Source organism: Prionailurus bengalensis, chromosome B2 (genome assembly GCF_016509475.1).
Source record: "Prionailurus bengalensis isolate Pbe53 chromosome B2, Fcat_Pben_1.1_paternal_pri, whole genome shotgun sequence".
Classification (NCBI taxonomy): domain Eukaryota; kingdom Metazoa; phylum Chordata; class Mammalia; order Carnivora; family Felidae; genus Prionailurus; species Prionailurus bengalensis.
In genome coordinates, this window is record NC_057349.1 from 37,277,344 (window position 1) to 37,290,808 (window position 13,465).

The 13,465-nt window shown below is 52.8% G+C and overlaps 1 protein-coding gene across 2 annotated transcripts in view; it reads right to left on the bottom strand.

The window, feature by feature from the left end:
• Nucleotides 1-421: 421 nt before the first annotated feature.
• The window catches only part of KIF6 (kinesin family member 6), a 387,728-nt gene continuing 374,684 nt past the window's right edge, over nucleotides 422-13,465 (bottom strand). For both annotated transcript variants that reach the window (XM_043591311.1, XM_043591310.1), the window contains 3 exons: nucleotides 11,375-11,464; nucleotides 8,858-8,964; nucleotides 422-3,306 (listed from right to left, as the gene is read on the bottom strand). In XM_043591311.1, the coding sequence (XP_043447246.1) occupies nucleotides 3,296-3,306; nucleotides 8,858-8,964; nucleotides 11,375-11,464 (208 nt within the window). In that variant the 3' untranslated portion in view covers nucleotides 422-3,295. The remainder of the gene's footprint in view (nucleotides 3,307-8,857; nucleotides 8,965-11,374; nucleotides 11,465-13,465) is intronic.

Sequence of the window (13,465 nt, forward strand, 5' to 3'; positions counted from 1 at the left end):
CTAGGGAAACCACTGGGCGCCACCTGGTGCCCGCTTCCAGGACTGCAGCCTAAGTACTGTGAGAAGCTGTAAGTTGGGGCAATCATAGGGCTCACCTCACTTGTTTCCCTTCTCTTGGGGGTTAGTGTCCTGTACTGCCTTTTCCCAGTGTTTTATTGTCTTATACATTTTGTCTAATTTTCAGTTATTTAAAGCAGGAGGGTAAATCATGTCCCTGTTGCTCTATCATGGCCGTAAGTGGTGGTCCTACTTTTTCATATACAGTGTTCTCTCAAGAGCCCTTTCAGTAGGCAGCGTGTTCGGAAAGAGTGAACTCTGAGAAATTCTGCATCTAGTCATATACCATCTCTGGGTTTCAATATCTGTATCTGTTAGCTGTGGCTACAGTTAATGCTTCATGACAAATCACCCCAAGGCTTAGTGGCTTATGACAACAAACATTTATTCTCATGATTTTGGGTCTTTGGATCAGCCAGGGTTCAGCTGGTGTGGGCTGGACTTGATGGGACGGCTCTGCTCCAGGCTACAGGTTTGCTGGCCTTGGCTCCAGGCTGTAGGCTGGGCTCAGATCTGCTCTCTGTATGTTCTGGGATCTAGGCTGAAGGGGCACACCTATCCAGGGCATGTTCTTCTCAAGGCAGATCCCTGGAGTGTGAGAGGAGAGCCCGAGCATGCAGGCTCATGTCAAGCCTCCGCTTGTATCACGTCTGCTAACATCCCATTGACCAAGGCAAGTCACAGAGCCAAGCCCAAATTTAAGGGGTAGGAAAGAATACCCTACCGCCATGAGGCTATGGCAAAGCTTTGGATGTATAATTCTATTTCAGGGGGCAAAGTCTTAAGACTGGTTATTCAGTCTACCACAGTTTCTGTATCTGCTTCCTAAAAATCCCTTGTAGCAGGATCTGAGCAAGCCACATTCTAAACTGTCCTCCTAACATCTCCTGTCAAGTGAATAGCAGAGCAAATTGAATTCTAGTAGGGACTGGGCTGGAGTCACTGGCCAGGCTGCTTTCCAGAAGATGTTTTGGAAAGCTCTACAGTTTGGCCTGGAGTGAACTCACATGCCCCACTGAGCTCAGGATTGCTGGAGAGTCTTTTCAGAGCATTGCATCCATTTCTCCCATTTTAAAGGCCAGTGAACTTTGTGGAAGATGCACTGTGGTCAAGCATGCGTCCACATCAAAGGCCCAGCTTCCATTGGGAAGGGACATTTGGAGGGGGGGGTGTCCCTCTCCAGTTGCTGTACACACTTGGTATACGGCTCTCTCGGCAAGACATCATGGCCCAGCTGTCTGTTTTTCTCTCTTCTTCATTTCCTCTCCTGCCTTCAGTGATTGCTGCAGAAGGCGGGTTCACACCCCGCATGGGCCCACACCACACATCTCTGTCAATAAGGCCTTTGGATCCAGGAGATAAGTTCTCAGCAGGAGATCTAAAGTCAATAGACTCTAACCAGCTCTAGAGGGCCGAGGGCACTAAGGTGTGCCAGGCACACTGAGGCTGTCTCCAAAGACTCTGGCCAACTCCATGCTGCCTCAGGGCTCTTGAGACTGGGTGTCTGTGTTACACGTGTGCCCTGGGCACTCGGGGAGGCTTCTAGGATCTGGCTGTAAGGGCTCTGTTTTGGTCTTCCTGGGTCCTACAGACTTTATTGAGGACTTACTATGTGCCACAGGACTGTGAGGGCCAGGGAGGCTGGACCCTGCCCGATGGGCCTCAGTCACAGAGCCAGAGTAAAGGCATGGGCCAGATGCTAGCCCAAGAAGTCTGGGTTCTGTCTCTGCCACTCATTAACTGAAAGGGTATTTTACTCAATGCCAACTTGCGCTGGGGACATAGTGATGAGCAAGACATGTAGGTCCTTGTTGTCATGGAGCTTTTAGTCTTGGGGGAGGGGTTGCGGGCCATAAAAAAATAAGCAAATAAAGAAAGATGATATGTCAGGCGGTGATGAGGAAAATAAAACAGAGAAATGGGATAGAGAGCAACTAGGGGGTGGCTCTAGTTGGGCGGTCAGGGAAAGCCCCCGAGGAGGGGACATTTGCCACTAACAAGCCCTTAGAAGCCAGCCCCACCCCCCCTTTGCTTCAGGGTTTCTAATATTATCAGTGAGGGTGTGGATTGGAGGGGCTGTATGGCCTGCCTGGCTTTGAAATGGGACCATCTACCTTCTCTCGAATGATCCTTTTACCCAGTCCTGGGCAGGGGGGACAGCAAGCCAATTTAATGTATTTTCTCTCTGCTCTCTTTCCAGGGCGGCAGGTCCTGTATTCATAGGACAGAGATAGCAGGAATGGTAGACAAACACTTTTACTCAGCTTCATTTCAGATGTCCATCCTCTCCCCACTCCACACCTCTCCCCGCCTACTGCTGGCTTGGGACCTTGCTGCCCTCGCCCTCTGAGGGCCTCCTGAGGGCTGGCCCACCCTCCCCTGGGTCTGTATCATGCAGCCAGGCCCCAGAGTGCTGCAAGGGCTCACTGAGGCAAGCCCCTGGCAGCTCTGTTTTCCCGGTGGGAGCGGGGAGTTTGAGCCCAAGTCATGCAGAGCCCCAAGAGGCTGGGTGAGGGTGTGAGGCCCAAGGTGCCCACACCGTGCCTCTCAAGCTCTCTGCAGAGCTCCTGGGAGCCATCCACAGCTCCTAGGGTGCAACGATGTCCTTGGACCCTGCAGGGTGGGTGACTCTTTAGAAATACGGCTGATTCAGGCACTGCCTATGGATCATCTGGGCCATGAGGGTGATGGCACAAGGTTTGGTTTGGGAGATCAGGACTGGCCATCAAGATGCTTTGCACTCCACTCTTTGTCTTTGGCTCCAACGTCCTGCCTGGCTTGCCCCAGCCATTCCTGGGCTCCTAAACCAGGGGGTAGGGCAGAGAGCGGGCTGGTAGGTAGCTAAAAATAACAGATGATCATTTCTCCCGTATTCTACCAGCATGAGCCTCCCCTGCCACTGCATTATGATGGTACTATTTCACAATCTCCAAGGTTTAAAATCGGCCACTACAAGAGTGAGCAGAAGCCCTTATATAACCACTAGTACCCCGGCATTGCCTGGTCCGGCCAACAGCCCCAGTACCCACAGCAAGGATGGTGCCAGAAGCCCTGGCCCCAGCCTCACTGGCAGCCTCCAGGACACCATCCTTAAGGAAACACGGCCCCCTCTATGGGAACCCAAATCACTAGTTGCTCCCAGCAGCCCACAGATCACATCTGAAGCCAGGGCGAGTGAGAAGAGATGCCTTCCTTCATCTGTACTCCATTCTTGCTACCACAGTGCACGGCCGGATGCTTACTGGAAACCTGAAAGGAGACAGGATGTCTTGGTTAGGCTGTGCGTGGGGGCACTGATTTGTCCCTGACTGAAGCACATGGGGAGGCGGCGGCGGGCCACTCCCCTTGAGTCTCAGTGCCCGGATTCCTGGGGGCTGCATTTATTCCCCCAGCAATGAAGGACGCAGCCTCCTTTGCCGTCTCCCTGAGCCAGGACCAACAGTCATTGTCCAGCCCCACTGACATCCCTACCAAATTCTCCAAGAGATTCTCTTTTTGGTCCGTCTATTCATTATATTCCGCCTGACCACCACGGCCCATCCTGTCACCTGCCACGGCTGGACAGGGAGGGAGAAGGGCCCCTGAGGACTAGCCAGCATGGTCCCCAACCTGTGGTGCGACTGGGCAAATCGTGTTGGTTCTCTGGGCCTTACTTTCCAAATACCCAGGTGGACGGAGCAGATGAGGTATCTGGTAGAAGAAAGGTGGCTGGCAGGGCTCCTTGCTTCTCCGAGTGTGCTCCGTGGATCAGCAGCATTGGCATCTCCAGGGAGCTTGTTAAGAAGTGCCGAATCTAAGACCCTACCCAGACTTCCAGGACCAGAATCTGCACTTTAACAAAACCCCTAGATTTGCTGGCACATTAACGTGTGAGAAGAAATGGTATGAGTGACGTAGTTAATTTGCTTGAAGTCTGGCTCTCATAATTAGAGCAGAAGGGCTTGGGAACACTGTTTAAGACACCTGCAGGGGGCAGAGAGATTGAGGAGTGGGGTGGCCGCGGCCATCTGCGTGTGGGCACGGGGACCTGGCAGCGGGTGGGGAGTGTGGGCATGGTCTGCCTGATGTCGCTGAGGGAGAACCAGTAAATCTCTGTGCTGCACTGAATGTGGGAGGTGGCAGCAAGGGAGAGGTTGAAAACGATTCAAGGCTACGAGCCCTTGGTCCTTCAGATCTAACTCTGAGTGCAAGACCCCAGGCTGTTTAATTAAGTGAAGATGGTCCTTACTTTTCAGACATTTCTAGCTGTTCTAGATGAATCTTAGAGCGGGAAGGAAGGACACCAGGCACACCGGTGCATGTGAAGGGGATGTGTTCCAGTCACTCTGGACCCACGGTTCCCAGCTCTGCTGAGCACTGGAAACCCCTGGGGGTGGGGGGACCTTTAGAAATCCCAGGCCACTCCCAGGACAGATTAAATCAGAATCTCGTGGTGGTGGTGGTAGGGGACCAGGTGACACCAATGAAGAGCCAGGGCTGAAACCCACTGCTTTGTGGGCTCTCTGTTCCAAGGACTGTGAGGGCAGGTCCTGGGGACCAGCAGGCATGGGGCCGCTGAGCATGTCGTGGCTCCGGTGTTTCCCCTGCACCGCTGATGCGCAGCCTGGGCCAGGATGGGTTAGCACTGCCAGTGGTGAGGAGCAGAGGGTCTGAGCCGGCTCCCGCCCTGGACTGTCACTGCATCCCACATACGCTTGCCTGCAGTGGTGACCGGGGCAGGGGCGGGGCTGAGAAGGAGCGCCACAGAGCAGGGCCGAGTGCCCCACAGACCCAGACCTCAACCCCACAGAAAAGGTGCCATTTCTTTACTTGACGAACCCCAGTGAAGCAATGGAGCTGTCAGTCTGCACTGGGATTTTGTGACGGTAGGTTCCCAGACTGGAGGGTACGGCTACAGAGAAACCATTGAAAGGAAATCACTCCTCACCCTGTTGGGCCAGTTCCCACCAGAGGCCAGTTTCCCCGCTAACAGCTCCCTGGCGCTTGGCTGTTTATGAGGGACTTTTATGGACATTATCTCAGGAGAGGCTGGCCACCTTGACGAAGGGGGAATCTGAACGTGGCAGATGTGTGAAGGCGGGGGCAGTGACCTGCCTAAGGCCCACAGCGCTGAGTCAAGGAGCCCCGCGTTTAGGCCTCCTCCCTCCCAGTTCTGGGGCCTTTCCATTTTCCTGGGATGGATCCTGCCCGGTGGGGAGCTGGAGGGTTTCTCGCAGTGGGGACGGCGGAGTCCAGGCTGGCAGGGGCCTCTGAGGCACTCCGCAGAGGCTCCGCCTGGCCCCGGCTGGAGAAGAGGGCAAGGGGGTCACACCAAGGTTCCTGTCCAGATGGAAACACTTCCAAACTCAGGGATTAAGGAAGGTTTTATTAAAAAGCACTCTAGAAAGGGGTTAACCTCATTTTCTCAGATTTTAAAGCCATCCTTGGCAGTTGGAAACAGCAGATTTGACACCATGGATGACGAACGCCCCATACGGGGGATATATACCTGTCCACACGTGCCCCTGGCAGGGATTTAAACGTTCCACAGCTTTTCCATGAATCCTAAATCAACTAGATTCATCCTGGCCCTTGGTGAAGTGTGTGAGGCGGCGGGCGAGGCTTACGTTAAATCACCCTCTCTGGGCTCCTGCTCTTAGGCTGATAGTCACAAATTCCCCATAATGAGCACTCCTGAAGAAGCCCAGACAGACAGCGCCACTAAATTAAGAGCAGAGGGAGCCCAGGGCAGGGGAGAGGGAAGTGTTTGCTTTGGCTGGGGAAGGTGCCTGGGGCCCGGCCTGCATGTTTGCCTGACAGGGAGGCCTGATAAGTGGGCTGTGTGGAAAGTGCTGCGTGGTGGGGCCTGGCCATCTGCCGCACGTTGGGGGAGGCCGCACCTGCTGGCCCTCTGGCCCTGACCTGGTGGAACTCTTGTCACCCTTCTTCAGCTTCCTTGCAGCCACACAACCACTATTCTCCCCTTGAGAATAAAAATTGAACCCTTGAACTTTTGTTTTGATGAATTACTTCCAGGCTGCTCTTTGTTTGGAGAACAAAGCTCCCAGCTGCAGGGTGGGTAGAGGCCAAGAGACAAACACCCGACCGACCACAGAGTGACTTTTCAAGACAGCATGGCCAACTGGAGACAGCACAGAAAAGCTGGGTTATCCTAGCTCTGCCATTTGTTAGCTGGGCAAGTTATTCAGCCTCTGTGTGCCTCAGTTTCCCCTCCTGTCAAAAGGGGGATCAGACTCTTGGCTCTGTACACTCGCAGCACCCCATCTTTCAGTACAGTTTTCTGTACCATCTGGGCAATGGCATTAGCAGGAGGACGCCATCTTGACATAGACCTTGGGTTTATGCCTCTTCTTGTCAGAGAGGGTTGGAAATAGTGTCTTTACGTGGGCAAAACCTGGGTAAAACAGCAACCGAACAATGTTGCTGATGTGTAGACTTCTTAAAGGGATGGATGATGGCTGATTTCAATGCATTTGTTCCAGGAGAGGGTTTCTTCCTCCACATATGTTCTGGACGCCATGCCCTCTCCTTCCTCCAAGAGTTTCCCCTGCAGGCTTGGCCCTCTTTTCCCTACCATCAGCCTCCTTTCTTCTCCCGGACCATTCCTCTCAGCACGTAAGTGCGTCTTCACAACCACTGCCTCCCTTCAGCCCCAGCCTCCCGACTGCCCCTCCTCCCAGCCAAGCCCTTGGGTCAGCTGTCCCCACTCACTATCTCTACTTTTGCTCCTTCTTTTCTTTCCTCAACCACCGCAATGGCCCCTTTATTCTCCCAGGTCTCTGTCCACAGGGCACTTGTCCAGGGCCATCATGACATGCAAAGTGGCCACCAGGCAGCATCCCATTCTTGCTTAGCCTTCCAGCAGCCCTGGGCTCTACCACCCCTCTCCCCTGGACCACGTTCTCCTGCAGGCCTGCCTGAGGCTCCCTCAGGGACTCGCTCCCCTGCTGTCTCTTCTCTCGCCCTGGCTGAGCCTTCTCAGTAGCTTTGGTGAGATCTTCCTGCTTACCCCCAAATGTCAGAGTGCCCCAAGGGTCTGTGTCAGCGATTAGAATAATCCTATTTACTCTCCTCAACAGGGATTCCACCCAGTGCATTCAGACCTTGCCGCTGAGCTCCAGACTCGTGTTCAGGGGCCTACTTATCTCCTCTGAGATCTCAAAGGGCTACTGAAACTTGAATGGGCCAGCCGGAAATCTGAATTCCCCTAGCAACTTCCCTCTGGTGTCCACTCCGCCCTGCCTTCCTGCTGATGGCATCCCCATCCTGTTAGCTGCTCAGAACAGGTGCCCATGAGCCCTTCTGGCTCTCTTTGCCCTCACGACTCACGTCCGATCTGCCACTAGGTCCAGGCTACCCTCACCCCTTGCCTGGACCTCCCCAGGAGCCAGATGACTGTGCTAATCCCGGGCCTCTACAACCTCTGCTGTGTACAACGGCCAGAGTCAGCTTGCCAAAGTTTCGGTCAGACCACATCGCACCATGGCTTAAATTCTTCAGTGAGTTTCCCACTACATCAGGAATAGAAGCCAAGCCCCTTACCCTCGCCCACAAGGCCTGTTCATTTGGCTCCTGTTCTCGAGCTGAGCCCTTAAGTGACTCTGGCCTCCTTCCCACCCTGTGACCAAGCAAAGCTCCCTCCAGGGCTGTTCACTTTCTACTCCTTCTGCTTGGAATGCTTGCTCACAGGACACTGCATGGACACTCCATTCTCACTATTCAGCTACTAGTTCAAGGTTCCCCTCCCCAGGGAGCCCCCGCCCCCCTTAATGGCAGTCTTCCCTGTGGCTCTCTACCACATTATAGATTTTAGCTATTTCATAGCGCTTACCAGCACCTCAAATGGTCTCTATTTGTGGGTGTGTTCTCTGTCTCTCCCCCCCCCCCCCCAGAACGCCATGGAAGGCCATCCTTTACTTGGAATGTTCATGTTCCATCCCCGTGTGCAGAACCGCTAGTGTCTCAGCTGCAGACAGTTGGCCATGAAACTGTGGGCTTCTTGCAGCAGGTGTCAGTCATTATAGGATCTGAGCCTGCCATTTCATCCACCAAGGCGTTGACATGGGAAAGCAACACTCAACCTGCCTGGTAGCCTTTGGCTTACTGGGACGAGGTTAAATGCGAGGGGCCAGCGTAAGGGGTCTTGGGTCTTATCGCCATGGGTCTTGGGGGGAGAAGGAGGCAGGAGAAGAGAAGGCCTGTCCATAGCAGGGGGCAGCTTCCAGGAGGAAGATGGGGGAGGTGGGTGGCAAAGGCCAGGAAGGGCCTTCTCTGCTTCTTCCTGTTGTCTGGAACACCACAAGTATTCCTTCTGTAACTGTTAAAGGGGTCCTCAGGCCTGAGCTTTCAAGTGGTATTTATGTCTACAACTTATTGGCAAGAACCATGCTCCAATAGGAGAGTGATATTTCTAGCTAGGAATTCAAGTTACCAAACCATCACTCTGCCCCTTCCCGTATGGAGAAGGCTGGACAAAGGAGAGATGGCTTTGGGGACACAGAACAAAGGGAGCTGGAGATCCGGAGGAGGGAGGGAAGCTTTGCCAAGCAAGGCGAGAGCACCTGGGCCCGCCACCCCCTTGGGTCTGTCTTGGTGTTCATGATGCTGTCTTCTGGAGCTTTTTTCCAGGAGGAAGCAGAGGCCAGGCACATTGTGAAGGGACCACAAGTTCAGTCCTGTGGTTTCAGGAATATACAGGAAGCTCACTTCTCACTCTGGCCTTCCCCCTTACCTCCCTCAAGGGTTGGTGAGCAGAGCTGGGTGACCTGTGACCCTGGGAGGAGGAGGAAGGTGTACTTACATTTCTTCTGCAGAATGCTCTGTCTGGCCTTGATGAATGCCAGGATGTCAGAGTCAGTCTGGCTGTCCCCAGTGAGAGGGATAGATGATGCTGGCTTCTCAGGGATGCTGAGGACAAGCACATGCACACATCACTGTACCTTACATTTGAACTCCATGCTTACCTTTCCAAAGTGCTTTCCATGTTCAGTAACCAGATCTCACCCAGGAGGCTGCCTGGCAGTCTGCCTCCTGACCCCTCCACCCAGTCTGTGCAGGAACCACAGTGACCCTTTCATCATATCCTCCTCCTCTGGCTTAACCCTGTTGGTGGATTCTCCTCACTCTCAGAGTGAAATTCAGACTCTCTTCATGTGTGATCTGGGCCCTGGGCTACTACTCTGCTCCAGCCGCCCTGCCCTTCTTTCTTTAAAAAAAAAAAAATTTTTTTTAATGTTTGTTTGAGAAGAGGGAGAGACACAGTGCAAATGGGGGAGGGGTAGAGAGAGAGGGAGACACAGAACATGAAGCAGGCTCCAGGCTCTGAGCTGTCAGCACAGCCCAACGTGGGGCTCAAACTCACAAACAGTGAGATCGTGACCCGAGCCAAAGTCAGATGCTTAACTGACTAAGCCACCCAGGCGCCTCAGCCCTGCCCTTCTTTCTGTTATTCTCTCTCTCTCTCTTTTTTAATATGAAATTTATTGTCAAATTGGTTTCCATACAACACCCAGTGCTCATCCCAACAGGTGCCCTCCTCAATGCCCATCACCCACTTTCCCCTCCCTCCCACCCCCCATCAATCCTCAGTTTATTCTCAGTTTTTAAGAGTCTCTTAATGGTTTGCCTCCCTCCCTCTCTAACTTTTTTTTCCCTTCCCCTCCCCCCATGGTCTTCTGTTAAGTTTCTCAGGATCCACATAAGAGTGAAAACATACAGTATCTTTCTCTGTATGACTTATTTCACTTAGCATAACACTCTCCAGTTCCATCCACGTTGCTACAAAAGGCCATATTTCATTCTTTCTCATTGCCAGGTAGTATTCCATTGTATATATAAACCACAACTTCTTTATCCATTAATCAGTTGATGGACATTTAGGTTCTTTCCACAATTTGGCTATTGTTGAGAGTGCTGCTATAAACATTGGGGTACAAGTGCCCCTATGCATCAGTACTCCTGTATCCCTTGGGTAAATTCCTAGCAGTGCTACTGCTGGGTCATAGGGTAGGTCTATTTTTAATTTTTTGAGGAACCTCCACACTGTTTTCCAGAGCGGCTGTACCAGTGTTATTCTCTTACTCAATGGCTTTGCTTTGGCTGTCTCCTTTCCCCAGCCTGCTCTCCCCCCGAGACCTTTGCATGGTTGAATATGCTTTGTCTCTGCATCTTCCCCATCTCTGGTGCAGCCCCCGCCCCTCACCTTCCCTAAACCAACCCCATTCCACCTGAGGTGTCACTGTCTCCTTCAGCACCCAACTTAGATGGCACATCCTTTAGGACGTCTACCCAGTGCATCCCTACCCCCCCACCATGGCTTAGCTAGTTCCTGGGGCAGAGAAGTATTCTCTCTTCTCTCTGTAAAAACAGTTAGCTGAGTAAGTTGCCATGGCTGAAAAAAAATACTACATTTCCCAGCCTCCTTTGCTGCTATGTGTGGTCAGGTGACCAGGTCCCAGCCAATGAGATTTATAAGAAGTGTGGGATTTCCAAAAAATCCTTTTAAAAAAGTAAGAATGTATGTGCCTTTCTCCCTCCTCTTTTTCCATTTAATAACAAGCCTGCCCCCACAAGAAAATTCTAAGCAGTGCCCTCCTGGCTTGCAAGCCTCATCCTCATACAGCAGGTGATAGTATCCACTCTGTCAGAAGCCAGTGAGGACTGTCCACAATAAGGGGCTGTTCCCCATCACAAGTAGTTGTGTTGGCATCCAGCTGCAGTCAGTGACAAGGGCTCCCGTGGGGCTGCACGGAGCTGTTCCTTCTGTCTGGGCTCGGGGAGGGGCATGGCTGGATCTCACCCCTTAGACTGCTTGGGGGGAGAGTAGGGTCTGCCAGGTGAAGAAGGGTGCTCAGGTGTTCTAGTCAGAAGGCATAAAGGGCACTGCTGAGGAGAGGCCTTGACAGCTTTGTCCGGTCTGGAGTGAACGGCTCACAGGGCCGAGGTTAGCTAGGCTTGTCAACTCTCTGCCCTTCCCGGCCTGGGGACCCTGTGGCAGGGCTATGTTGGAATGGCCAGTGGGCTGGCTCTTCTTTCCTTCAATGGCCCTGGGTATATCTATTTACACAGACACTTGGAGCAATTCTGCCCGCACAGGGCAGCAGAGGCCCCTGGGAGAAAACTTCTCTGCCTTGGGACTCGGTATCTGTGAGAGACTCCAGGGTATTCCTGGGGTGTCAGGGTGGAGGCCAGCCCTGGGCTGTGTCTGTGCAGCCACTGGACACGGGGCTCCTCAGGATGTGGGAGAAGGGCACTGGCAATTTTGACCCATTCCACTCATGGCAGGGGCTGTCACAGGCATCAGAGGGAGACGGCAGACCTGTCTTCTAGGGAGGCGCTGGTGCTGCTGGGCTCCCGGCTGTGCGGGATGGGACAAGGCGAGGGCAAGATTTTCCTGGCGTTCACATCACTGCAAAAGGAAAATGACAAAAGGAAGAGGTATGAGAGGAAGTTTCCAGAAGAGAAATTTAGGTTTGTATTTAGGAGCCATAGGGACTGAATGTTTGTGTCCCCCAAATCCATACGTTGAAGCCCAAGCACCCAATGTGATGGTATTTGGAGGTGATGCCTTTGGGACGTAATGAGGTTTTGAGGAGGTCCTGAGGGTGGGGCCCCCATGATGGTACTGGTACCCTCACAAGAAGAGGAAGAGAGATCAGAGCTCCATCTCTCTCTCTACCATGTGAGGACACGGCGAGAACATGGCCATCTGCAAGCCAGCAAGAGGGTCCTTACCAGCCACAGAACACCCTAGTTGGGGTGGTGTGATGAGATAACAGGGATTTGTTTCTCACAGTTCTGGAGGCTGGGAGTCTGGGATCAGGGTGCGGCATGGTCACATTCTCACGAGGGTCCTCTTCTGGCAGGCTGCCAAATTCTCATTGTGTGCTCACAGGACAGAAAAAGAGTGAGCTAGCTCTCTGGCCTCTTCTTATGAAGGCACTAATCCCATCAACGAGGGCTCTACCCTTGTGACTTAAAGAGGCACCTCCAAATACCATCGTATCTGGGATTAGGTTTCAACATATGAATTTTTGGAGGATGCGTTCAGTTTATAACATTCTGTCCCTGCCCCCCATCCCTTCACCCCCAACAAATTCACATCCTTCTCACACGTGAAACATGTTCCCTCCATCCCAGCAGCCCCCAAAGGTTTAACTCATCCTAGTATCAACTCTAAAGTCCAAAGTCTCATGTAAATCACAGACAGGTGAGACTGGAAGTCGAATCACCCTGAGGTGGAATTTCTCACTGGCTGTGAACATGTGAGAGCAGACAAGTTATGTGTTTCCAAAATACAATGGTGGACAGGCATAGGTTAGACATTCCCATTCCACAAGGGAGAGAGAGGGAGGGAGGGAGGGAGGGAGAAAAGAAGGGAGGAAGGAAGGAAGGAAGGAAGGAAGGAAGGAAGGGGTGATGGATCCCAGGCAAGTTCGAAACCTAGCAATGCAAACTCTGTGAGAACTTAAGGCTTGAGAATAATCCTCTCGGGTCCAATGTTCTGCCTTCTGGATTCACTGGGGTGACAGTCCCGTCTTCTGGACCCACTGGGTAAAGGTCCTGCTGGGCTCTGCTGGGCAGGGGTCGTGCCCTCATGGTTCTGCTGGGAGGCCCTGCCCCCACAGCTTTTGAGTGGGCAGTGCCCACTCCTGCTTTTGAAATGGAAGAGGCAGCCAGGATGCTCTCTCAATTGCCTTCAGGGTCACTCTTCCCTTAACTTGGAAGAATAGTGCACATTCGTAGCAGAAGACCTGTGCCATTTAATCCTCTCAATTGTCTCATTATCCTCATTATATAGATGAGGAAACGGAAGCTTAGGGAGGTTAAAGAAATTCTAAAAGTTACCGGCTGGCTAGTGGCAGAATATGAATCTAACCCATGACTCTGTGAGGCATCAGAATCCGTTTCTGAACCATGATCCTTTATTAACTGGACCCGGCTCTGTGGGGTTCTGAGGAAGCACATGCTGGGGATGCATGGCTCACTCCTGGCCACACCGACTGAACAGCCCCTGGTTCCAAATGATAAGTCAGACCCAACAGGTGTCTGACCCACTCAGGCAGGTGCGGTTTGGCCCATTTAACTAGCTTGCCTAATGTGCGCACCTTGCCTTGGATTCCTGGTTGCAAACAGCCGAACCCAACAGTGCTCCTTGGGAGGTGAAGAGGCCGGCCACCAAAGCTGTCCCAAGATGCCAGTGGCATGATGGGATTCTCTCCCTGGTCTGGGATGGTCCTGCATAGACACCATATCCAAGGGTGTCTACCTTTGGGAGAGGCCTCAAAATTCCTCTGGCTGGAACTCTCCTTTACAGATGGGGGCACTCGGGCTGAGAGGCGGGCTAGGGTTAGACAGGGCCACTGGCTTTGCCTAGCCTGCACCATCAGTCCGAGGCACTCCACAGGCC